The sequence below is a fragment of the Pelobates fuscus genome, chromosome 11 (assembly GCF_036172605.1).
Source record: "Pelobates fuscus isolate aPelFus1 chromosome 11, aPelFus1.pri, whole genome shotgun sequence".
NCBI lineage: Eukaryota > Metazoa > Chordata > Amphibia > Anura > Pelobatidae > Pelobates > Pelobates fuscus.
In genome coordinates this window covers 70,697,931-70,725,867 of record NC_086327.1, presented here as the reverse complement: position 1 = coordinate 70,725,867, position 27,937 = coordinate 70,697,931, and the positions used below count along the sequence as shown (strand labels likewise).

The window sequence follows — 27,937 nt, the reverse complement described above, 5'->3', positions numbered from 1 at the left end:
CAGCTTGCCCACAGTTAGTAAGAGTAAGCAGTGCACATAGCCCTTTAAAATGATTTGACTACCATGGCTGAGCGATCCCGGTCAGCTGTGATAATTTTAAATATGTCATTATCCTCTCCCCAGTGTCAGGTTTGCTTGCCCCTTGATCCTGGATCAGTCCTGCGCAGCTAGACAGCTGCCCAGCACTGATCACATTGCTGGGCCGGGAAGCCCAGCATCGTTTTCCCTCAATTGCTGGAATCATACAGTACAGAGCCCTGCATACTGTGTGAGCTAGGAAGGTGACGTTAGTAGATGTTTTGGTTTGAAGAAATTATTAAATGTAAAACTGGGGGGAAAAAAAGTTGTTCTTTTTTTTTTAAATATAAATATATTTTAGTCCAATTTAATATTGTGTTATGTATACATGTAGGGTGTCAAAAGCTATATTTCCCCTAAAACAAAAAGAGTGAAATTGTAATAAAATTAACGCATGGCAAAAGTGCCAAATAGACATACAAATGCATCACATCTCAAAATAGCCTTAAAACGTAAGCGGTTAATATTTTGATTAAATCAGGCCATAAACAGTACTCTCATGTTTCATCGTAACAGAGTCTTCGACTACAAGTATTTTTCTTAGTAGCCAAACCTATAGAAACTGATTTATAAATTTAAATTTAATTTAAAAAGTACTTACCATTATATGACATGCTTGCTTGCCATCCATAAAACCTTTGGGGATAGCATTTGGAGTCAGAATTTCATATCTGTGTTTTAAAAATAATGCAAATATTAAATTTATAACCATTTCTATGTTTAAAAATAAATCCTAAAAAAATGATATTTTATCTGACACCTCTGGTTTACTATTACAAAGTATACACAGGAATTTCCGCACTGTGCCAATCAGAATATCCTCATAGAGATGTTTTGACTCATTAAATGTGCATGAAGATGGAGCACTAGAGGTGGTGGTAGACCACAATGTAAACATTGCATTTTCTCATAAATGGCAGTGTTCACACTCAAAGACAGTTTCTTTGCCTGTCTCTAATAAAGTGCTATTTATCCTCTTTTATTTCTGCTCTGTATCTGTTTGTCTGGTAACTTTGGACACAGCCTTCCTTCTTGACTACCAGAGGATTCATTTTAGTTGAGCTGATCACATTTTCTTTAAATAACTGATTTCAAAATGCATCATGTTCCAGACAGAGTGATTTAAGCGGTATAACACACACATATGAAAAGAAAGAAAATTAATTCATAGGTTTTTGAACCACTCTAGCCTTTTCATATATAGAAGACAGTTTTAGGTATTTAAAACTGAGTGAAAAACAGTACAACATCCGGGGTTGCTGCATCTCTCGTGCAGATAACTTGCCGGCATTTCGTTTCTGGACTGCCCTTATGGGTGGAATCAGTCTGATATGCCTTGGAACTGGTTATCTCTGTAATGGCATAAGTGAGCAAAAACTATTTTGAGACCTGAGCGGGATTTACTGAAGGGTAAGTTACAGAGTTCCTCTAAGTTTTTGTCCATTCTATAATGATTTCCATATAGAATGACAAATAATAGCAAATCACAAACCAGTTATTGGTTTTGGAGGGGAAGGAGTAGAAATGGACTGAAAAAAAAGGGGAAAGGTAGAATGTGAGGGAGGAAAGCATGGACACCCCGGGACATAAAGTGGTCAAAAACAATCTTGTAAAAGTTCTTCAAAATAGATTGTACAGGATTGCCATGTTTTGATCATTTAACAGTCACTTATTACTGTTCTTAGCACCATAACATTTTATCTCAATGAAGTCATTATGGTGTCTGGAGTTCCTGAGCGCACTCTTAACTTCTGAGGTAAACCTTTTTTTAATACGTTTAACACTAAAGTAATTTCAAAGGCACCTATTTGCTCAATCCCTTTTCCTCTTTTGGTCCCAGCTTCGATGCGGAAGCCTTTCCCTTAGGTGCTGGTGATAGGCTGAATTTATCATCTGGAGCTTTCACCCTATCACTGATGACCCATTAAGAGAAATGTTTTTATTACTTTAAATGTGTACTTACCTTTGCCTGAACTCTTGAAAGATAATTCGATTTGGGAAACCCTGTCTGCAAATTCGGATTCCTTCGAGTACTCCATTACAACGTAATTGGTCAAGGACCAGGTGAGGCTCCAGTTTTCCAGCCTAGTATGAACATAAATCATACTATTACATACACAGAACAGAGTGAAGGATACAAATTACTATATAAATATTATGTTTCAGGTAAAAGAGTTAGAAACATAGAAACATAGAATGTGACGGCAGATAAGAACCATTCGGCCCATCTAGTCTGCCCAGTTTTCTAAATACTTTCATTAGTCCCTGGGCTTATCTTATAGTTAGGATAGCCTTATGCCTATCCCACGCATGCTTAAACTCATTTACTGTGTTAACCTCTACCACTTCAGCTGGAAGGCTATTCCATGCATCCACTACCCTCTCAGTAAAGTAATACTTCCTGATATTATTTTTAAACCTTTGTCCCTCTAATTTAAGACTATGTCCTCTTGTTGTGGTAGTTTTTCTTCTTTTAAATATAGTCTCCTCCTTTACTGTGTTGATTTCCTTTATGTATTTAAATGTTTCTATCATATCCCCCCTGTCTCGTCTTTCCTCCAAGCTATACATGTTAAGATCCTTTAACCTTTCCTGGTAAGTTTTATCCTGCAATCCATGAACCAGTTTAGTAGCCCTTCTTTGAACTCTCTCTAAGGTATCAATATCCTTTTGAAGATAGGGTCTCCAGTACTGTGTACAGTACTCCAAGTGAGGTCTCACCAGTGTTCTGTACAATGGCATGAGCACTTCCCTCTTTCTACTGCTAATACCTCTCCCTATACAACCAAGCATTCTGCTAGCATTTCCTGCTGCTCTATTACATTGTCTGCCTACCTTTAAGTCATCAGAAATAATCACCCCTAAATCCCTTTCCTCAGATGTTGAGGTTAGGACTCTATCAAATATTCTGTACTCTGCCCTTGGGTTTTTACGTCCAAGATGCATTATCTTGCACTTATCCACATTAAATGTCAGTTGCCACAACTCTGACCATTTTTCTAGTTTACCTAAATCATTTTCCATTTGGCTTATCCCTCCTGGAACATCAACCCTGTTACATATCTTAGTATCATCCGCAAAAAGACACACCTTACCACCAAGACCTTCTGCAATATCACTAATAAAAATATTAAAGAGAATGGGTCCAAGTACAGATCCCTGAGGTACCCCACTGGTGACAAGCCCAAGCTTCGAATATACTCCATTGACTACAACCCTCTGTTGCCTGTCACTCAGCCACTGCCTTACCCATTCAACAATATTGGAATCCAAACTCAAAGATTGTAGTTTGTTGATAAGCCTTCTATGTGCAACAGTGTCAAAAGCCTTACTGAAATCGAGGTAAGCAATGTCTACTGCACCACCCTGATCTATAATTTTAGTTACCCAATCAAAAAAATCAATAAGATTAGTTTGGCATGATCTCCCTGAAGTAAACCCATGTTGTCTCTGATCTTGAAATCCATGTGTTTTTAGATGTTCAACAATCCTATCCTTTAACATGGTTTCCATCACTTTCCCCATTCCAAACAGAGCTACCATGAGCAATAAAGCCAAATCCTTGCTCCCGACACCATTCACCAAGCCACAAGTTAAAGTCCCTAATACGCAGCCGCCTGTCGTTCTGAGTGTTATGCACAGGCATAACTTCAGAGAATGACAGTGTGGAAGCAACCTGCCGTATATCCTTGGCAAAAACACTAAAAACGTCCTTAACCTCTGAAACCTCATTGCAAGCCAAGTCATTTGTCCCTAAATGGACAAGTACATCCAATTCCCCTTCCTGCTTTGCTTGCTTAACAATATTACAGATACGTCTCCTGTCTCTGTGAGCTGTAGCTCCAGGAAGACACCTCACAAGACCGCCATTGTCCATCTCCACACCTCTTATGATGGAATCCCCCAACAACAACTGCTTTCTATTAGGCCTCACCATAGTCTTCAAGCCTCTCTGCACAACACCACTAGCCTCAGTGCCTCTCTGCACAACACCACTAGCCTCAGTGCCTCTCTGCACAACACCACTAGCCTCAGTGCCTCTCTGCACAACACCACTAGCCTCAGTGCCTCTCTCCACAACACCACTAGCCTCAGTGCCTCTCTTCACAACACCACTAGCCTCAGTGCCTCTCTGCACAACACCACTAGCCTCAGTGCCTATCTGCACAACACCACTAGCCTCAGTGCCTCTCTGCACAACACCACTAGCCTCAGTGCCTCTCTCCACAACACCACTAGCCTCAGTGCCTCTCTCCACAACACCACTAGCCTCAGTGCCTCTCTTCACAACACCACTAGCCTCAGTGCCTCTCTGCACAATACCACTAGCCTCAGTGCCTATCTGCACAACACCACTAGCCTCAGTGCCTCTCTGCACAACACCACTAGCCTCAGTGCCTCTCTGCACAACACCACTAGCCTCAGTGCCTCTCTGCACAACACCACTAGCCTCAGTGCCTCTCTGCACAACACCACTACACTCTGAAAGTACAGAAAATGAATTATGTAGAGCAACAGACTGTGCAATATGCCTTTTATCCACAACTCCAAGTCTACCAGATCCTACAGTAATCCATCTGCCATTCCTGGTATGTCTCTGTGGCAGTGGCTTTGCAGCAGTTCCAGCTTGAGTTTGTTTACCAGATAATTTACAAATCTCAGACTTCAAAAATACAATCTCCTGCCGCAAGATAGAGAACTGTCTACAGATTAGACAACAAACAAACCTCCAAAAAGTGGAACGTGAAACAAATGCAAAGCAACTATTACACTGAACTAAGTCTGCCATTCCAATGAGGTGAATAAAAATTTAAATCAAACAAACCTTAACTTTGTATTTATCCTCCTGAATACCTCAGATTACCTCCAGTTTATCTCCAGAATATCTCCAACCACAGAAACTTAGAAGCAACACTCTCCAGAATATCTCCAACCACAGACACTTAGAAGCAACACTCTCCAGAATATCTCCAACCACAGAAACTTAGAAGCAACACTCTCCAGAATATCTCCAACCACACACACACTTAGAAGCAACACTCTCCAGAATATCTCCAACCACAGACACTTAGAAGCAACACTTAGAAGAAGAAACCAAGCTCTATTAGCCAAGCTAATGACAACTGCCCTTATATACTCCTAAAATCACCTCCCACTAGGAATGTTTAACACCTGGGTAGGTCTCTGCTTATTAGCAAACAATAGCTAATTTACACAGCAATCAATAGCAAGCAGCTACCTAATCCAATCAAATGCCTTATAATTACCAACAGGAAATCAAACCTTGTGCAATCAGTAACCTTTTCCTACAGATGAATCTTACCTGTAACAGTAAAAAAGAAAACTCTTAGCACAACTCTTAGACAGTTGAAGCTTCTGTAAAACTCTCCAGAATATCTCCAACCACAGACACTTAGAAGCAACACTTATATGAAGCAACCAAGCTCTATGTAGCATGGCTCACTGTTAATGTAGCATGGCTCACTGTGGGCTTGTTTCCAGTGTTGGTAAATATATGTTGTAATGTACTGTTATTATCCCCTTCCAGTCATTAGGACGTGCAATGCCATCCTCCAAAATGTCTTCTTTAATGACGTTAGGATGGCATAGCATGTCCTAATGACCTTGCCCCTCATCTACCCCTAGTAATTATTACTGTGCCAATCGCAATGAGGAGACCTGCCTGGCAACCTAGGCAGATTCCCAGCAGACAATCACCACGTCACCTGGTTCCAGTGACAGCCGGTATCACTGATACAAGTGCCCCTTTTTGTGCCATGACATCACAATCATAATAAAAAACATTAAAAATATATATACATATATGTACACATATACAGTAATGGGAAAAATAAGTTGCACCCTTTTTTGAATGATATGGTTTTACATATCAGGACATAATAACAATCACCTTTTCCTTAGCAGGTCCTGAAATTAGGTAAATACGACTTCAGATGAACAACAGCACATGACATTACACCGTGTCATGATTTATTTAACAAAAATAAAGCCAAAATGGATAAGAAATGTGTGGAAAACGGGGCGTGGCTTGAACGCTAATGGCGCCGGCTGCCTGATTTCGGAGCTCCGACCCGCGCAGCAATAATAGGCGCACCTACCACAGCACGGGCTCTCTAAATGGGGCGCACTTAACGCCCAGACACGCACCAGACACCCAGGAGGCAGCTGTCCACCCCGCAGAGTGGATCTCTGGACGGGTACCTCCGCGCACCGGGGAGACCGCCGCCGGAGGGTGAGCCACAAGCCCTGTCACTGGCTGACATCAGGGCAGACATCAGAGCCCTGACCACCAACATAGTCACTAAAGCTGACCTAAAGGCCACATCTGACACACTGCATGAGGCGATCCGTGCGGAGGTCGCCACGCTGGGGAATGACATAGCAGCACAAGGCACTCGTATACAGGCATTGGAGGCTGCAGAACAATTGATGTCAGGCCGCATTGAAGCTAACAACCTGGCTATAAGCCGGCAAGGTACCATTCTCTTACACCTCAGAAGGCAGGCAGAGGACCTAGATAACAGGGGCCGTAGATCTAACATTAGAATCCGTAACCTTCCTGAGCCACATAATGAAGAAAATATAGAGGCCACGTTCACGGCCCTATTCAAAGAGATACTGGGCCCAGACGCACCGCCTACCATCAGATTTGACAGGGCGCACAGGGCACTACGGCCACGTAACGCTGACAACTCGCCCAGAGATATTATATGTTGCTTGCACGAATTTAAAGTGAAAGATCTTTACAAATACTACCAGGCAATGGTGCTACAGCGCATCAGAGAACTCCATATAGTCACACCTCAGAAACGATGGACCGCGCTGTGCAAGGACCTAACACACAACCAGCTACACCAATACATCTGGCACGACGGAAACGAAGCCCCGAACCTGGTGGGAGAGGACTCCCCCATCACACAAACGCTCAAATCTTGGACAAGACTGAGGAGGGCACTCTACATATCCCCCTCTCCCAGCCCGCTGATCCCCATCACCCACAACCCAAACATAGGAGACCGCCTACCGCCGCCGGCATGGCCACTGGAGGCCTACGAAGGTTTCATCCCACTACATCTGATGCTAACTGGAACCGGACTGAAGACCATTGGAAGGGAGATGATTTGAGTTTAGCTAATTTTTTAAGCTTTTTAAATTGCAATGACTGGGGGATCAGTCTTACTTCAACTCTAAGCAAAAAAGAAATCAATTTCTTAGATCTCACTGTTTTTATAGAGGAAGGGAACATTTTTACAAAAAATTATTTTAAAGAAGTAGACTGTAATGGATACATTGATCTAACTAGTTGTCATCATCCTCCGTGGCTCACAAATGCACCTAAGAGACAGTTTATGAGGTTGAAAAGAAATTGCACAAAAGACGATGATTTTTTAAGACAAACTCAGATAATTAAGAAACAATTTATAGAAAAAGGGTACAAAGAGGAAGATCTTCAAAAGAGCATAGAGGAAATAAAAAGATTAGAACAAAAAGATTTATTAATCTACAAAAAGAAAAAAACAAGGATAGAAGATAAAAAATTTAATATTCCCTTTATCTGCAATTTCTCCGCCAATAATAAGAAAGTGCGGTCTGCCATCAATAAATATTGGCATTTATTGCAAGATGACCCTATTCTTAAAGAAATATTACCAGAGAGACCTAAGATTGTACATAGGGGGTGTAAAAACATTAAGAATTTTTTAGTAAACAGTAATTTAAAACAACAGCAAAATGGAAATGGCAATTTTTTGACGAAAAGTAAAGGTTTTTTTGGGTTCGGTACGTGCCTTGCGTGTAGGGAAACATCGAATAAAAAAGACACATAAAAAATATAAATGAAATCTCCAATAAAGAGTTTGTGATCAGAGACCAATAAACATGTTTCTCTAAGAATATTATTTATTTATGAATTTGTCCATGTAATAAAATATATATAGGGAGGACAATTAGATGTCTCCATGTCAGAATTTCTGAACATGTGAGAAACATCAAGAAAGGGGTTGAAACACATAGTGTTTCTCAACACTTTAGCACTGTCACCATCAAAATCCACAGGGTCTTATGTTTTGTGCACTTAAACTGGTTAAAAATAATTGGAGGGGTGGAGACTTTATAAAAAAAATTGGCATAGAAGAAGTGACTTTTATCTTTAATTTTAACACTATGGTCCCCCACGGATTAAATTTAGATTTTGAATTGTGCCATTCTTGCCATAAATGCTTCTCATCCATTGAAAGTTTCCCTTTCCCTTGTCTTTTATAGCCTCTTAAGATATTTAATATTTTCCCCCTGTTTCTCATTATAATAAGTTTTCTCTACCCTTCTGGATTTTTATCCATTTTTGTCTTAACCCTTTTATATGATTGCAAGAGCTCATTATCAGTGTTAATATTTAGCAAGTATTGGTATATGAGTATAATTTATTTTTATTTAAGATGATTTTATGTTTCTTTCTTTTTCCTGTTTCATTTTATTCTTATTTATCTGGGTCCATTGAGACCTAATGGACATTAAATTTAAAGTCCATTAGTGCCGAAAAACACACAATCCGGATGTGGAACGCATGTATTGCGTTCCACGAAGAGAGAGGAAGTAGAACAGCCGATTCTGAAGATCGTCGGCAGTGGAACGCATGTGCTGCGTTCCACGAATAATAAGGGAGGAGAGCAGCCTGATCACATGACCGACGCACGCACGTATGCGTGTACGTGTGTTCCAACCAACTGCATATGCGTTCCACACAGCTCATTTCCGGTTCGGCAGATGCCGGCAATTTTACAATTAAAGAACATATAAAAGAATAAGAAGATACAGCGATCATTATACCAACTGAGGAAGCCAGTTACTGGCGAAACGCGTTTTGGATTGATTTCATATGAATTTTTATATTGATTTTCAATCTTTGATCTTTTATTGATTATTTTTATTTGAATACAATTTTTTATATACCTTCATTTGGAGTTTTCCCTTTCCATTCCTACCAAACTGGGTTAAGGAGGAGGAGATCAAGAGGAGACAAAAAGAGGGTGTTGGATCTACCTTAGAAGATCCTGAGGCGCTAACCATTTGAGCCAAGTGTATTATTGGCTCTATGTTTGTGAGTTACCCATTTATTATTCATTTCAACTTATTTCTGTAACAACCATCTGCACTTAGATTTGCTTGTTTGTTATTTACAGATTATTGCAATAGCACCTTGTCTACCCATATCATACAACTGTTTGTTAAGGTAAACCTGAGCTCCACTTATTTTTGTTTTATTTGAAGACCATACGGGACTTGTCGGACGGACGACTACCCTCATGCACCGATTTCACTACGCCCAACTCAAACATTTTTACCACAATCTTCGAACAAGACCAAGCTGCACAGGGACCTGACCTGGTTTGAGCAACTCTGCTTCCTGACACCCGAAGCAGATGGCACCGTCTCGACCATATACCAGCGACTGGCGACGGGCGAAAGGGATAAGAACGACCTGTTCAAGATGCAGTGGGAAGACCTCTTAGACGCCACGTACACGGAAGGTCAATGGGAACAAATATTGCTGCTCCAACATAAAAGCATATCGAATACGAACTACCAGGAAATGAACTATAAGCTGCTGTCCCACTGGTACCGCACGCCGTCTCTCCTACATCGAATTAACCCGAACATAACGGACACTTGCTGGAGATGTGAAAATGAAATAGGGACCATCAAACACATCTGGTTGGACTGCGATGAGATTCAAACATTTTGGAAGGAAATTGAAGCAGAAATACATAATATACTGGGAGAACCCGTGGCCCTGACAGCAGACCTGGCCCTGCTACACCACACGAATGACACGCTCTCAGCGTACAAAAGATCAATCCTCAGACACCTGCTAAACGCAGCAAAGGCAATGATACCATTACTATGGAAAACACAGACCCGGCCGACAATTGGGCAATGGCGACTCAAGGTCGAATACATACACAGAGCCGAATCCACAATAGCCAGTCTTCTGGGGAGGCAGAAAAAACACATAGAGCAGTGGGGGCTATGGTACGTCTATTGCTCTTAAAACACATTCGTTAACTAGAGGGGGGATGGGGGGATAGGAGAGAGGAGATGGGATACCTGGACTTGCCGGACGTGGCTCCTCTGGTCGCAACCTGAAACCCCTCCCCGGCCCACCGGTAGCGGCGAACTGGGGACTCAGGGGGGAGCGAACTTACAGCGAATACAAAATCACACAGGATCCCACTAATGGGCAAACGGGGAACACTACGACCTTAGGGACGGGAATAGGGGGGTCTACTTTTAGACATCAAATAGGAAGACACTCCCACGACCCCCGAACCAGGAGGCAACCGCCCATATCATACGGGGACTCAACGAGATTGGTAACGACATTGTCCATCACCACTGGACTACCGCAGCCCAAGACACACGCACTGCACCCCCCACCCAGGGATCCTCAATGCAACCGTCGCAGTACATACACACATGCATCCACACTCGCACAACCTTGCCTCGAATCTCGAGGTCAACCACAGGGGAACAACATTGAGGACCCCACTAGAAAGCGGAGTACACACCTGACATCACCAGGACAAGCTTTCATCTAACAACCGCTCCAACGGCTACATAGCTACCTGACGTTGACAAGACAATGGGAGCTGGGTGGGTAACAGCAAATTCGGGAAGACCATGACCCCACCCTAGCCCTTACATAACGGGCCCAACATAGGCTTTACAGAAGCAAACGCAGGGCATTCGCCCCCCCCACCGACTCATGAAGAGTAGGGCAGCTGACTAATGCGAACCATAGACGTGAGGGGAGCCCAGTCAAGGGCGGAGACACCCCAGAGGACACACTACTCCACAGGCATAACATCACACTGACACAGACAAACACAAATGGCGACACCGCCACATCAAGTTGCACGTATACCACGCTGACTAACTAGGGAAAAATAAAACATATACTTAGCCAATAACTAGGTAATAATTATAAAAACGAAACGTTACATACTGTTACTACGATAGACCTACTATGGTCACGCCGACTTACTGTTGAAGGGACCTTTGCGTCCCGTTGCTCATATGCACTTGAGTTGTTTCCTAACACTTCACCAATTATATATAGGCAAACTGGCCAATAAGTTTTTTCGGACCACATAGAGCGAGGCAACCACTTTCACCCTACAACCAGCTGTATGCCTAATTAATGTGGATCTGCGCATCCAACATGTATGCTGTTGATGTCACCCGAATGGAGACCTGCACGTCCCACTGCTATATCATCTGACTGCCATGTTTGCTTGTCTACTTTGTTCATAACTAACAATAAAAAGTGACTTTACAAAAAAAAAAAAAAAATGTGTGGAAAACTAAGTACACCTTATGGTTTAATAGCTTGTAGAACCACTATTAGCAGCAATAACAAGTAATTGGTTTCTGTATGACTATCAGTCTCTTACATTGTTGTAGAGGAATTTCAGCCCACTCTTCTTTGCAACGTTGCTTCAGATCATTGAGGTTTGCTAGCGTTTGTTTATGCACAGCTCTCATAAGGTGCTGCCACAGCATTTCAATCAGGTTGAGGTCGGACTTTGACTGGGCCATTGCAATACCTTAATTATTTTCTTTTTCAGCCTTTCTGTTGTAGATTTGCTGGTGTGCTCAGGATCATTGTCCTGTTGCATTACTCAATTTCAGCACTGCTTTAGCTGTCAAACAGATGGCCTCATATTTGACTCTAGAATACTTTGGTACACAGAGGAATTCATAGTCAACTCAATGACTAAAAAGTCCACAGGTCCTGTGGCTGCAAAAAAAAAAAAGCCAAAATCATCTCCCCTCTATCACCGTGCTTGACAGATTGTATGAGATGTTTGTGGTGATATGCTGTGTTTGTATTTATGGTAAAACACCTCCACTTTGATCTCATCTGTCCAAAGGACAATGTTCTAGAAGTGGTTTGTTAACAGGCAACTTCGCAAACCTAAGCAGTGCTGCCATGCTCTTTTTAGAGAAGAGGCTTTCTCCTGGCAACCCTTTCAAACAAACCATACTTGTTCAGTATTTTACTAATGTTTCTCACTGTAGAATGATGGACATTAAATTGTTTGGAAATGGCCTTAAAACCCTTCCCAGTTTGATGTGCATCAACAATTGCTTCTCTAAGATCATTGATGCTATCTTTCCACCTTGAAATTGGGCTCATGTCCTGATATGTAAAAGAGGGTGCACTTTATTTTTCCTATCAATATATATATATATATATATACACACACACACACACATACATATATACACACATATACACACACACACTCATACATTGTTACTTACCTTTTTCTCGTGGTTTGGAATGATACAGCGGACAAAGTTAGGGTTAGTGTTTCTCAATGTAGACATGAGCTTCGATAGTGACTCTTTGTACAGTTGTCCCACTGTGCGAAACATGCCTTTTTTTGTCTTGTATGCGGAACCACCAAATGATATCTCAGACATTCCAGTCACTTGATCCAATCCAACAATTCGATCCACTGAGAGTGAAGAAATAAAGTTTAAAGTCATTAGAAAAGTACAAGTTAACAAGACGATGCAATACATTTATTCCTGTGTTAACCAAAGTGAACGAACAAATGTATTGTAAGTACCATTTAATATAATAAAAATTAAATTTCAATAACATTTCCATTCTTGCTTTAATAAACTAATATACTGATATACTGATAACTGTCTATAGACATGATTCAGCTATGTACAATTTATGATATGGGAACAAAATGCATTATGATTGAGTAATAAGTGTACAAGTGGGGTCTTACAAAGGAGCAAAAAACTATGTATGTAAATTTTAAATCATGCTATCTCTGATTCATCTCTAAAGGGTTTGCTGTCATCATGAAAACATATGCCACAACGAACTTGAAGTTTGCATAATTTGTATAAGTTATCCTGTATAGATACTCCAAATCTTGGCAAAATTAGCTTTCTTCAGGAGCTCTATAATCAATGACGACTTGTGTAGCAGTTAACATACAAACAGATGGAACAATGTTATGTAGTTATTTATCGCGCACTATTCACAAATGCAGCACATTACATTACAACATTACAGCACATTACATTACAATTATGAAAGCGGTGGACATTTACAATAAATGAGACAATTACACAGTGACACAGGACACAGGAACAATTACACAGTGACACAGGAACAATAGCTAGATGTGGGCCCTGCTCAAACAAGCTTACGGTCTAGAGGAGGTGGGGTACAAAAACACAACAGGGCAGCAAGGATGACATAGAAATATAGAATGTGATGGCAGATTAGAACCATTTGGCCCATCTAGACTGCCCAATTTTCTAAATACTTTCATTAGTCCTTGGCCTTATCTTATATTTAGGACAGCCTTATGCCTATGCCACGCATGCTTTAACTCATTCACTGTGTTAACCTCTATCACTTCAGCTGGAACGCTATTCCCTGCAATCCACTACCCTTTCAGTAAAGTAATATTTAATTACATTATTTTTAAACCTTTGCCCCTCTAATTTAAGACTATGTCCTCTTGTTGTGGTAGTTTTTCTTTTTTTAAATATAGTCTTCTCCTTTACTGTGTTGACTAAATATCCTTCTGGAAATACGGTCTCCAGTACTGCGTACAATACTCCAAGTGATGTCTTACCAGTGTTCTGACAGCCACCAAACAAGGTGGAAAAGGTAGCAGAACTCTAGGTGAGAGTGGAGTGTGGTTCTTTAGGAGAGCAAGAGACAGATATGGATAAGCAGAGATAAGTTACTCTGAGTTTCAGAAAGCAGCAGGATACCCAATCATAGATTGAAGAAAGGCAAGCAGTGACACTTTGTAGGTCCATGGGAGAGAGATCAGGGAAGGAGAGATATATCTGGGTGTCATCGGCATACAGATGGTAGCGGAATCCAAAGGTGTTAATGAGTTTGCCAAGAGAGGGAGTATAAAGAGAGAACAGAAGGGGAATCCAACCGAGACTGGGAGAGAGGAGGAAGTGTCTTTGCAAAAGGAGACACTGAACGAACGCTGGGAGAGTGTCCATGTCAATAGTTTGACATGGTATCTAGAGTCCGCTGGGTGCAGGTCCACGCCTTACTATGAACTGGAAGCTGTCGGCCTTAGCTTAACCTGGCGGTGCAGGACTTAGCCTATTGGCTGAGAGTGAACAGTTGACTGACACACACCTAATGATACTTAAGATACTTAAAGAGTTACTCTAGCACTTGTCCACAATTTGTCTTTTTAAGCTTGTAATGCTCTATTGAGCATTGTTATTATTAGCACTTAAAGTTTTTACTTACCTGACATCTAGCATTAGGTGAAGCTCCCAGTGCAGACTTCCCTCCTCCATCTGACGTCACAGGGAGCCTTGCGAAGAGAAATCACATGCTACTTCGATTGGGTGGATGGTATTTTGGTGGAAAGGGTGGGATTTTTTTTATTAACAAAAGAAAAAAAATACAAGCAGCTAGGGAGGCAGGAGAAAGCACACAGTGGGATGGAGGGAGGGGGAAGCAATCTTCCATTTGCAGACACTTGTTACCAACCTGCAGTGCATGCTGACGACAGATTTAAAATATACAGAGTTGACATTAGGCAGCCCCTGGCACACACAAGAAAAAAACAACAACCTCTGAATGTGCAGTGTTTCAAACAGAAAAAAACTGTACATCCAGGCTCCAACTACCATGACCACTTCAAGTTAATAAAGTGGTCATGGTGGTTGGAGTAAACCTTTAACATAAGCAACTAACATGAGCTTCCAGCTCCCAGCACTGAGGAGGAGAGATAGCGAGCAGCACCTGACAGACCCCAAACCATTCTAAAATGGTCTGACTACACATTGGGGAGCCAGGTCACTACTGAAACAATAACCAGTACAGTGTGCTGTAGTGGTTATGGTGCTTGGAGTATTCCTTCAAATGAAATAACATTGTAGGCTATATACACAGTAATGGACTGAGCTTAACACTGACTTTCCTACTCTGTCACACTATTTGCTTAAAGATATTTTCCGAATCGATTTAGAAATATCTACAAATAGATTCATATGTCAGTACTGATTGATAAATTTAGGATCTAAATAGTTTTTTATAGTAAACGCTAACCTTATAACAACCCCCGATAATAACAATATGCCAACCATGCCCCTTATCCAATGCTTACACTAACTATAACCCGTATGCCTATTCTAATCTTACCTTAACTCTAACCCTAACCTTCTCTTGCCCCTAAATCTTACCTCAACTCAAACTATCAATTCTGATATTGTAACTAGGATTTTCTATTAGATAGTGGTCTGTGACTGTGCAAGTTGTACAAGAATAGCATATCATACGAACTGCATGGTGTGTTGAAGTGGCATAGGTTTTCAAGTATAAGCAGCAAACTTAGGCAGAAAAATTGAAAAATGATAAAGTGAAAAAATATATAGCGAAAAACAGTACTACCTGCAGCAGCCAGACAGGGGGAAGACCACCCCACACAGCTACTCAAGTGAAAAGGTCAAGTGATAAAGCTGAGAGCTCATCCGTTTGCCTGGGGCCACTAAAATTGATGCTGGGGGTTAGTGGTGTGAGCAGGGATTTAACCCTGTTCCTACAGCAATCTTTATATAGGCAATTAAATGCATATTTTTAAAAAAAACTGCTTGCAGTGATGAATTCCAAAAATCTGTGGCAACTAACAATGGCCCCAGCAGTCAAAAGGGGCTCCAGGTATCCATTAATACATTGCACTCCTTGTTGTGACTAGGGATTTAACCATTATCACACCAAATCTGAAGGCCAATCCATGCTGTATTATAGGCATTTACGTCAGTTATGTTTTATTAATATTTCTATATCATTTCCACCTTATTCCTATATGTCTTTATTTGAGGGCTAGAACCCTTCGGTCATGTGGTTGACCTCTCATTCCACTTAATAATTGTAGATTTAGTGTTAGACAAGATAAGTTGTCAGTTTCGCCAGGTGAAATAGATCATTTGCAGTCCTACTAGTGGATCTTTTATATATAGATTTTTTTTAAATTCTTTATTTTTGTATCAATCCACAGACATACAAAACAGTAGTCAATAATTTTTAAAAATTGCACGTTCAACAAGGAGTACAGTGCACATAAACTATCAGTAGCATAAACATACTGCAGCCTGGCTATGGGTTGATTTTATTATACAAAAGATTGAATCAAAAGTGGTTCAAAACCCCACCAAGTATGATTAGTTGGTGTCAGGGTACCTGCGGTCTCTACCTCCGAAAGAGGTAGAGACTTAGCTGTTCCTCCATCCAGACGGCCTGATGGCTCCCTTTCCCACGGTCTATCCGGTCATGCAAGGCCGGCCGCGAGGGAGTGACTGCCTTTTACAGCATCTAGGCAGGAAGTTGTCATCAGGACACTCCTCCGGAACGACCTGTCACTCAATTGCTGCAGGACCAATCAGGACGCCTCGGAGGCGTGGTTACTGCTCTGAACAGGGTATTTAACAGAGCTTCTTTCATTAGCTCATTGCCCTGTCGTGGTTCTAGCTTGTTCTAGTCACTCAGTGCTTGTGTATTCTATTATCCCTTTTGGTTTTGACCCGGCTTGTTTTCCTTACTCTGCTTATCTTTGTTACCCTTGATTCGGCTTGTCACTCGCTTACCTGTCTTCTGTTACCCTCGACCTCGGCTTGTCTTTGACCATTCTATACTGTACTACTTACGTTAGTCCGGCCATTCTAAGGTCCGGTATACGTATCTGGCTACTGTTTGTACTCTGCGTGTTGGATCCCTGTCCCGATCCTGACATTACGACAGGGCCAATGGATCCTGCAAGTACAAACAGTCAGCTGGCTTCTCCTGATCCTAGGTTTGAAGCCATGGATCACAGAATGGATCAGATGGCGCTTGCGCTACAGGCTCTATTATCTCGTGCCAATAACCCACCAGAGGAGATACGTAATACCCCTGTTTCTCCTGTCGGTTCAGGTCTAGAGGTAGCCACAGTGGGTGCTTCTTCTCGCATTACCCCCCCAGTACGCTATGGTGGGTCTCCTGAGAAGTGTCGTGGTTTCTTAAACCAAATTAGTATCCACTTTGAATTGCAACCTCGCTCTTATCCTACAGATAGGGCAAAGGTAGGATTTATTATCACCCTACTTATTGAGAAAGCTCTGAGATGGGCCAACCCATTATGGGAGAACGATAACCCATTAGTTTATAACTATAACGCCTTTGTAGCTGCTTTTAGAAGAACATTTGACCCTCCAGGTAGAAGGGTTAATGCAGCCAGATTACTGTTGCGTCTGAGACAGGAGAACCAAACACTGGTGGATTATGCACTAGAGTTCAGGTCTCTGGCGTCAGAGGTCAAGTGGAATGAGCAGGCGTATATGGATGTATTTTTGAATGGCTTATCTGAAGTAATCCTTGATGAGGTTGCTACCAGAGAACTCCCTGAGAATTTAGAGGATTTAATTTTGTTCATCTCTCGTATAGATGAGCGTTTAAGAGAGAGACAGAACACTCGAGAGAGGAACCGGAGACCTTCTTTTAGGTTAGCTCCCGCTTTTCCAAGTCCTGACTCCACGGTATCTTTGCTTCCTGAACCTATGCAGATAGGGTATACCCGCCTCTCTGAGGAGGAAAAACAGTACAGGAGAAGAGAGGGTTTGTGTATGTATTGTGGAGCTAAGGGTCATTTACTCTCGAACTGTTCTAACCGCCCGGGAAACGCTCGCACCTAAGTCTCTCTAGAGGACAGGCCTTGGGTGTTTCTATTTTGTCCTCTACTCCTAATTATAAAGATCACAGGCTTCTGCTACCAGTTTCCTTAACTTGCGGGGGGGAAGTAGTAAGGGCTATGGCTTTGATAGATTCTGGTGCTGCTGAGAATTTTATCGACCAAGCCTTTGCTAGCAAAAACAATTTCCCATCCCAGCTAAGGGAGACACCCTTGGCCGTTGAGGCCATAGATGGTAGACCACTACTAGACCCTGTTATCTTTCGTGAGACCATACCCATTGAGTTAAATGTTGGTATCCTACATGTGGAGAATTTATCTCTTCTGCTCATTTCGTCTCCTTACGTTCCCATAGTTCTGGGATACCCATGGTTGAAAGAACATAACCCTATTATCGATTGGGAATTAGGGGAGATACTCTCGTGGGGCCAGGGCTGCCAGGATCGGTGTTTGTGCAAGGTTTCTCCATTAGCTAATATTAACATACAGGAGAACCCTACTCAGGCCACAGAAAGACAAATACCAGACCTTTACCTAGACTTAAGGGCAGTGTTTGACAAGAAGAATGCCGATTCTTTGCCGCCACACTGGTCATTTGACTGTAAAATTAAGCTTCTACCCGGGACTATGCCTCCGAGGGGCCATGTATATCCTTTGTCTGTTCAGGAAAACTCGGTTCTAGAGGAGTATATTCAGGAGAATTTAGAAAAGGGATTCATCAGGAGGTCTTCTTCTCCGGCCAGGGCGGGGTTCTTTTTCATTAAGAAGAAGGATGGTACGCTAAGACCGTGTATCGATTACTGAGGCTTGAATAAAATAACTGTCAGAAATGCCTATCCTATCCCACTGATTACCGAGTTATTTGATCGTCTTAAGGGCTCCAAAATCTTCACCAAGTTAGATCTCAGAGGGGCTTACAATTTGGTGAGAATCCAGCAAGGTCACGAGTGGATGACGGCATTCAATACCCGGTATGGCCATTACGAGTACACTGTTATGCCATTTGGACTATGTAATGCTCCTGCAGTATTTCAAGAGTTGATTAATGAGGTACTTAGGGAGTTTCAGCATGATTGTGTTATTGTTTACCTGGACGACATACTAATACACTCTAAGGAGATTGAGACTCACCATAGACAGGTCAGAAAGGTGTTACACAAACTTCTGCAACATGGTCTATACTGCAAATTGGAGAAGTGCAGTTTTGATCAGTCTCAGGTAGACTTTCTTGGGTACGTGATTTCTGGGGAAGGTTTTAAAATGGATCCTGGTAAACTCCAATCTATTTTAGACTGGCCTTTGCCCAAAGGACTCAAGGCTATCCAAAGGTTTATTGGTTTTTCCAACTACTATAGGCGCTTCATTAAGGGTTACTCCTCTATCATTGCGCCTATTACCAATATGACCAAACAAGGGGCTGATACTAAGTTCTGGTCTGAGGAAGCTCTTGTTGCTTTTAAGACTCTCAAGGAACTTTTTGCCTCAGCTCCCATTCTAGTTCATCCTGATACGACTCTGCCTTTCTTGCTCGAGGTCGATGCTTCTGAGACAGGAGTTGGGGCTGTTCTGTCTCAAAGGTTAGGGGTGGATAAACCGCTACACCCTTGTGGTTTCTTCTCTAAAAAAATTTCTGGGCCTGAGAGCAGATATGACATCGGGGATAGGGAACTGTTAGCGGTCATTAAGGCTTTAAAGGAGTGGAGACATTTACTGGAAGGGACACTACACCCTGTTACTATTCTAACGGATCATAAGAACTTGTCTTATATTGGGGAGGCTAAGCACTTGTCCGCCAGGCAGGCTCGCTGGGCTTTGTTCCTCACTCACTTTAATTATGTTCTTACGTATAGACCTGGTTCTAAGAACTCTAAAGCCGATGCTTTGTCTCGTCAATATGAACCATCCACTATAACTGAACCACTTCTGTCCTCCATAGTTCCTAAGGGGAATATCATCGCGAACACGAATCTCAGGATTCACTCTCCATTGCTTTCTGAGATCATGAAGTTTCAGCATTTGGCACCCAAACAGACTCCTGGGGATCGACACTTCGTTCCTGCCGCTCTCCAACTGGAGGTGCTACGCTGTCTCCATAACAGCAAGGTGGCTGGGCATCCTGGCATCCGCAAGACTTATGCGCTGGTCTCTAAAGATTTTTGGTGGCCTGACTTACGCAAGGATATTAAAGAATTCATCGGGGCATGTGAAGTTTGTACCAAGACCAAGCTACCCCATTCGCTTCCATGCGGATTTCTGCACCCTTTAGAGGTTCCTGAAAAGCCTTGGTCCTGCCTGGCAATGGACTTCATTGTTGATTTGCCTATTTCTAAAAAGCAGACTGTCATCCTCACTGTGGTAGACAGATTTACTAAAATGGCTCACTTCATTCCCTTACCTAAACTCCCATCTTCGCCCGAATTAGCGGAGATATTCGCCAGGGAGATTTTCCGTTTGCATGGGATACCTTCCCAAATTGTCTCTGACAGAGGCTCCCAATTTGTTTCCCGTTTTTGGAGATCATTCTGCTCCCAACTAGGCATCAAATTGAATTTCTCCTCTGCCTATCATCCTCAGTCCAATGGAGCTGCTGAACGCACTAACCAAAAAGTTGAACAATATTTACGTTGTTTCGTTTCAGAACACCAGGACGATTGGGTCGGTTTGATTCCTTGGGCGGAGTTTGCACATAACAATCTCAATGCATTCTAGCCCTTTGTTCTTGAATTATGGCTTTCATCCTTCCATCCTTCCTTCGGAGTCTTCTTCTCAAGGGATACCGTCGGTGGATGTTCATGTTGCCAATTTAAGAAAGTTGTGGGATCAAACTCGACAAATCCTTCTGCACAATTCTACGCTGGTTAAAAGACACGCTGACAAACGTAGAAGGGCAGCACCGGAGTTTGTTCCAGGCGATAGAGTATGGTTAAGTACTAGAAACATTCGGTTAAAAGTGCCGTCTATGAAGTTTGCTCCTCGATATATTGGACCTTACAGGGTACTGTCTCAAATTAACCCAGTTGCGTATCGTTTAGCGTTGCCTAATGCCTTACGCATTCCTAATTCATTTCATGTTTCCTTGCTAAAACTATTAATATGTAACAGGTTCTCCTCCACGATCGCCCCTCCCCGCTCAGTTCAGGTGGAGGGTCAGGAGGAGTATGAGGTCAATTCCATCGTTGATTCTCGAATCTCCCGGGGGAAACTGCAATATCTGGTCGATTGGAAGGGTTATGGTCCTGAGGAGAGAAGTTGGGTACCTCAGGAGGAGGTGCATGCTCCCCGTCTCCGCAGGGCGTTTCACTCTAGATTCCCTTCTCGCCCTGGTGTATTCCACCCGGTGGGCGTATCTGAGAGGGGGGGTACTGTCAGGGTACCTGCGGTCTCTACCTCCGAAAGAGGTAGAGACTTAGCTGTTCCTCCATCCAGACGGCCTGATGGCTCCCTTTCCCACGGTCTATCCGGTCATGCAAGGCCGGCCGCGAGGGAGTGACTGCCTTTTACAGCATCTAGGCAGGAAGTTGTCATCAGGACACTCCTCCGGAACGACCTGTCACTCAATTGCTGCAGGACCAATCAGGACGCCTCGGAGGCGTGGTTACTGCTCTGAACAGGGTATTTAACAGAGCTTCTTTCATTAGCTCATTGCCCTGTCGTGGTTCTAGCTTGTTCTAGTCACTCAGTGCTTGTGTATTCTATTATCCCTTTTGGTTTTGACCCGGCTTGTTTTCCTTACTCTGCTTATGTCTGTTACCCTTGATTCGGCTTGTCTCTCGCTTACCTGTCTTCTGTTACCCTCGACCTCGGCTTGTCTTTGACCATTCTATACTGTACTACTTACGTTTGTCCGGCCATTCTAAGGTCCGGTATACGTATCTGGCTACTGTTTGTACTCTGCGTGTTGGATCCCTGTCCCGATCCTGACAGTTGGACAGAGGAGGCCTCTAACGGGAACTCTGCACCAAGTGGAGTGTCTGGTAATATGTGTTGTGAGTTATTGCTGAGTAAAAAGTATGTGTTGTCAATAGACGAACAACGATATGGATGCATTAAGATTACCCCTGAACTTGGAAGGAGGGTATCCCATTATCTAGAAGTCAAAAGAATGCCATTGCTGTGGAAAATTAAAAGAAAGTGGAAGATAGTCAAAAGTAACATTAAACAGCATGTGGTATGCTGAAGGGAACCCGCACAAAACAATATTATACTATTAGTACTAAGGGAGAGCTCATGTCCACTTCATTAACACTCTGTGAGGTGGAGGATGGAGGCACCCATCCATCCAAGAGTTTGAAGGTCTTCATATATGTATGATGGAAGATCATAATAAAATAAATGATTGTGTGTTCGGAAAAGAAAAAGATTAACTGGGTCATTGGTATATGGCCAGTTAGATCCTATTGTTTAATGGATCCCTAACCTAGAAGGAGGCTTTTATCAGGCTTTTATCAGATAGCGGATGCATCAAATTCTAAACTAAAATAATAGTGAAATTAGCTGAAACATAAAACATATGAGGCCCGTCTCAGCAGGTTGTGACAGCTTCCTATGTGTCTATACTGGACCCATGGGTAATAAATTGGTCTGTGTTTGCCAGGTCCCAACAGTGAGGAGGCATGGTGGCTGAAATCGTCCCTGCCTTTCCTAGAGACTACTGCGGGGGGCCCAAGGAGGCTAGGAGCGCCGTTGCCCCCTGAAGATCTTAAACCGGATAGGCAGAGTTTCAATGCAGAAATAGCAGTACATGGGACATGCCTCACAGATACTTGATATCATGTGTACGGAGGAGAGATGTAAAAGGCTAAAGCGACCTCCAGAGTGCTCCCAGACAGATCTGCATAAAAGGTAATAGACATGTTCTCAAAGACATAAGGAGAGTGACCTTGGATCACATTCATGACCGCTGCCTTATCCTGTCTGCTGTTAAAACGAACAACAAATTCTCTTGGGACTTTGGCTGGGGCTTTTTTCGACCTTGAAAACTGGAATAGACCATCGAAACACACCACTTTGACTGTTTAGGGGACAACACAGCACCCATAAGGTGCAGCGTAAAATTGTTGGCTCCGCTACTGGGATGTCTTCTGAGATGTCCCTTATACTCCAGTGCCACAAACCACTGTTCAAATTTATTGTGCTGTTGCTGCAGCAATTGCAGCGCTTGCTGTAGGAGCGTGACTTGCTTGGCATTGTTACTGGAGCCATGCTCCAAAGCCCCCATGCAACCCATCAGGCCTTGTAGATCCTTGCGTATATTGATCACATCAGCCTGAATATTGTGTTGAAGCTCTGCCAGCAGATACAGCATGATGGTCTGCATCACCAGGGCCGAGTCCGGCTTAGGTGCCGTTGGTTTAAGCACAAACAGAGCAGGTAAGTGTACCACTTTAGCTCCCAGGGGCAGATCATCCGAGCATTCATTGACATATTAAGGGCACCAAGAGCCTGCTGCAAGAGATCACCTATACTGTTAATTCTTAGCTTGTCCGATTTTTTTGCAATGAATGCATATAGATTCACTGAAACATGTGCAACATGTGCAACAACAAAATAAATGAAATTAGTTGCTGCTTAGGAAAAAATATCACCCTCTTTATTTTGTCTTCACTCCATTTTTTATACTGAAAAAAATAAATCCTTACTATACCACAAACTGGGTTAGTCACAGTGAATTTCACATTTGAGGCCAAATAGGCAAAATTAAAACATAGCTAACTTTTGGAATTTAAATAACCCAGCAACTCTCACACAAACTATGAAAGTAAACCTCAAATGTATTTATTTTGCCCTTACCATCTTTCCAAAGCTCTGCAGTAAACTTATCTGTACTTTGGTGTAACAATGTCGCTACATTATCATTCAAAGGATCCATATTTTTCATCAGCCATTCATCTGCTTTGTAATCCACCTGTGAGGGTAAAGGGAAAAAAAATCATTTTAGTAATGACTTACTTACTAACACTAACTGCCAAGAACCTCCCAAGTGTCACTATTAAAGGACCACTATAGTGCGAGGAAAACAATCTTCTCTGAAACTGCTATGTTTACAGCAAGAAGGGTTAAACCTAGATCAGGGGTAGGCAACCTTCGGCTCTACAGATGTTTTGGACTACATCTCCCATAATGCTTTTACAGCCATATTGCTGGCAAAGCATCAAGGGAGATGTAGTCCACAACATCTGTAGAGCCGAAGGTTGCCTACCCCTGACCTAGATGGACCTGGCACCCAGACCACTTCATTAAACTGAAGTGGTCTGGGTGCCTATAGTGGTCCATTAAGGAGGAACAGTCTCTATTTTTAGACTACATTTCTTCTCTCTCTTTTTTTTTCCGATTGTTGCTCTTTTATAGGTGTTCCATACTGTTGGTATGTTCGAGCTTTACAGCTATAATGATTATTTAAACTACAATGAATGTGTTTAGAAAAAAATGTTAACTAAATTACATTTCAGTTGCATGAATTGTAATTTATATGAATCACCACATGCCTACTCACACCGAAAAATGTATGTGTCCCTCTTTGTCCATTTAAAATTTTGGAAGATATTGAATGGGTGGAATTAACTCTATTGGTAGTTATTTTAGCTTTGATTTATCAAAACTACTTTATCTACTGTTTAACTGTTACCAAATATTGTCTGAGTGGTGATACAAATCAAAACATAGCTCTTAACAGTTTATTTTCTGGTAGGACTGTCCTTATTTGGGCAGATGTAATTAGTCATTTGGAGCTGCTCAGGGCTACTGCATGATATATATTTGTTTCTTGTTCCGTAGATGAGCAGTCCTTGTGCTGGCCACCATATGTCATCGGTGATACTGAAAAATGGAGATGGGAGACGAGGTAATACTAATCTATGCTGAGGTAGCTGAACTTAATGGAGCACTCTAGTGCTAGAAATACAAAACTGTATTTCTAATATTAGAGTATATTCCTGTTTATTTTTATTAACATCGCCCCCTTGAGACTTAAATTAATTTAAATTAATTTTACTTACCTTCAATCCCAAGCTGTGCAAGTCTCAGCACAGTAGCTGATCCACCTCTGGCAAAGTTACTCCTTACTAATGATCTTAGCCCAGCGGTTCCCAAACGTTGTGGGCGCCAAGACGGACACACACAGGTGCCACAAAATGTTTCCCCGGGTGCTATGATCATATGATCATAGCATCGAGAAAATAATCGTGTCATGCCTCGCTCTCCCCTGCCGGCTCTGCAGGATTGGAGGGCAGATCAGAGATCTTCCTCACCAGCCTGCTAGCACTGAAATTCTGCAGCCGGCAGGGGAGGGAAAGGTGACCTGGGGGAGCTCTACACTCTACACACACACACTGCCCCCTTTAGAAACACAATCTTCCCCACATACACACATTGCCCACATACTCACACTGTGCCCCATACACACACTGTACCCATCACACACTCTGCCCCCTTACACACACACACTTTACCCCTCACGCACACACTGAACCCCATACAGACACTGTACCCCATACACACAGCCCCCAATACACAAATACTTCCCCCAAAACACAAACACTGCCCCCAATACACAAACACTTCACCCCACACACACTATCCCTAGCACACACATTGCCCCCTCACACACACACACACACAATGCATCCCCCCCCACACACACTGCATCCTTCACACACACAATGCACCTCTGTAAACACACTGCATCCCTCACACAAACACACACACATACACTACTGCACCTTTCCCCTACTATAGCCCCTGCCCCAGCAGACGACAGGTAAAACACCTGGGAGTGCTGTAGTGGTTATTGTGCTTGGATTGTTTCTTTTTATAATTTACCCTCCCGAGATTAGGTTCTGGATCTGCCCCTGACTGGGAAATATTTATGCTGAACAGGGGCCCAGTATATGCCACAGCACTGTACATGTATATAACCTAGAAATTATTTTTTACTTGGGGCGCCTTGGAAAAATATTTAAATATTAAGGGTGCCTTGAACCTAAAATGTTTTAGAACCACTGCCAATTAAATGCTTCCCTACAGAGAAGCAACGGGGGCCAACTATGTGTGACAATTGATGTGCTGCATCAATCAGCATCTCCTCAAAGAGATGGGTTATCTGAATGCATCTTTATGGCAAAAATGCAATTTGGGTAATTTGCTAAAATCCACATTTCCAAACCGCCATGCATCAGAACCTTGGTTGAACCAATTTGTGTGAGTCTGAACATGCTCGTTTTCATTCATGATGTGGAGTGGTGTTCCAGGCACAAGGAGGATGTAGAGGAGAAGAGGCCAATTGATTTTTTTTGGTGTTGGTAAATAAGCTGAATTATAGTGTTCATTGAAAGATCTAGTAAAACTGGATGTTCCATGCTCTCCTTGCCAAAAAGAGTGATTTATCGTCAATAGGCAAAGATCCATTTTGCCGCCCCCTCATGTCACTAACTCACTGGCAGACACACACTGACAGACACACACTCACTGACAGACACACACACTCACTGCCAGACACACGCACACACTTACTGACAAACATGCACTCACTCACTGACAGACACACACACACACCCACGCATGCACACAGACAATAAACTTACTAATAGACATACACTCACTCACTGACACACACAAACACACACTCACCGACAGACACATACACTCACTGACATACATACACACACACACACTCACTGACAGACAGACATCCATACACTCACTGACAGACACACACTCACTCACTGACAGACTCACACATACTCACTGACATACATACACTCACTCATTGACTGACAGACAGACACATACACTCACTGACATACATACACTCACTCACTGACACACACAGACAGACACTCACTGACATACATACACTCACTCATTGACAGACACACACACAAACACACACACACACAGACACTGTCATACATACACTCACTCACAGACAGACACACATACACACACACACACACACACATACATGCACTTACTGATAGACACTCACTGACATACATACACTCACTCACTGACAGACACACACACACACACACATACACTCACTGACATACATACACTCACTCATTGACAGACAGACAGACACACACACACACACACACACACACACTCACTGCCATACATACACTCACTCACAGACACACACACACAGGCACTTACTGACAGACACACAAACACACACACTGACACACACAGACACACTCACTGACATACATACTCACTAACTGGCAAACACACACACAGTCAAACACTCAACTCCCTGGGGTCCAGTGTGGGGCAGCTTCTTACTCCTCCAGTGCGCCGTTTAGTATGCCGGGGCCGGAAAGACATCATATTCCGGCTCCCGGCATTACAGAGGGCGCGCAAGGGAGGAGTGAGAGGCTGTAAGAACAGCCTCCCTCGCCGCCTTCCTGCTCCATCCCCTCTCCTCCGGGCACCAGTATTTTTTGTCAGAGCAGGCACCTGCCATCAAGGTAAGCAGGTGCCTGCTCTGCCTTACCTAATACAAGTACAGGGGCCACCCCCTGTGACAGGGATCCTCTCAGCACCCCTACCTTTGGGTTGGTGCATATGGTGCCTTAGAAATGCAAAACATTTCATCCAGGGGGATAAGTTTGGCTTGCTTTGGGGTGAAGAGCAAGATAACATATATATATTTCCATAGTGTAATGGTTAGCACTCTGAACTTTGAACCCAGTGATCCGAGTTCATATCGTGGTGACTGTGAGAAATCATTGTCAGAATGCTTGGTTGTATACGTAGATGTATCAGCAGTAGAAGTGCTCATGTTTAGTGATGTCGCGAACCCGAAATTTTCGGTTCGCGAACGGCGAACGGGAACTTCCGCAAACATTCGCAAACCGGCGAACCGGGCGAACCGCCATTGACTTCAATGGCAGGCAAATTTTAAAACCCACAGGGACTCTTTCTGGCCACAAAAGTGATGGAAAAGTTGTTTCAAGATGACTAACACCTGGACTGTGGCATGCCGGAGGGGGATCCATGGCAAAACTCCCATGGAAAATTACACAGTTGATGCAGAGTCTGGTTTTAATCCATAAAGGGCAGAAATCACCTAACATTCCTAAATCACAATGAATATGTAT

General features: G+C 42.7%; 1 protein-coding gene across 2 annotated transcripts in view; it reads right to left on the bottom strand.

Moving 5' to 3' along the window:
- The window catches only part of LOC134577418 (myosin-10-like), a 429,924-nt gene that overhangs the window by 102,894 nt on the left and 299,093 nt on the right, over window positions 1-27,937 (bottom strand). For both annotated transcript variants that reach the window (XM_063436146.1, XM_063436145.1), the window contains exons 16-19: window positions 23,628-23,742; window positions 12,424-12,620; window positions 2,042-2,163; window positions 680-749 (exon numbers count right to left, since the gene is read on the bottom strand). In XM_063436146.1, the coding sequence (XP_063292216.1) occupies window positions 680-749; window positions 2,042-2,163; window positions 12,424-12,620; window positions 23,628-23,742 (504 nt within the window). The remainder of the gene's footprint in view (window positions 1-679; window positions 750-2,041; window positions 2,164-12,423; window positions 12,621-23,627; window positions 23,743-27,937) is intronic.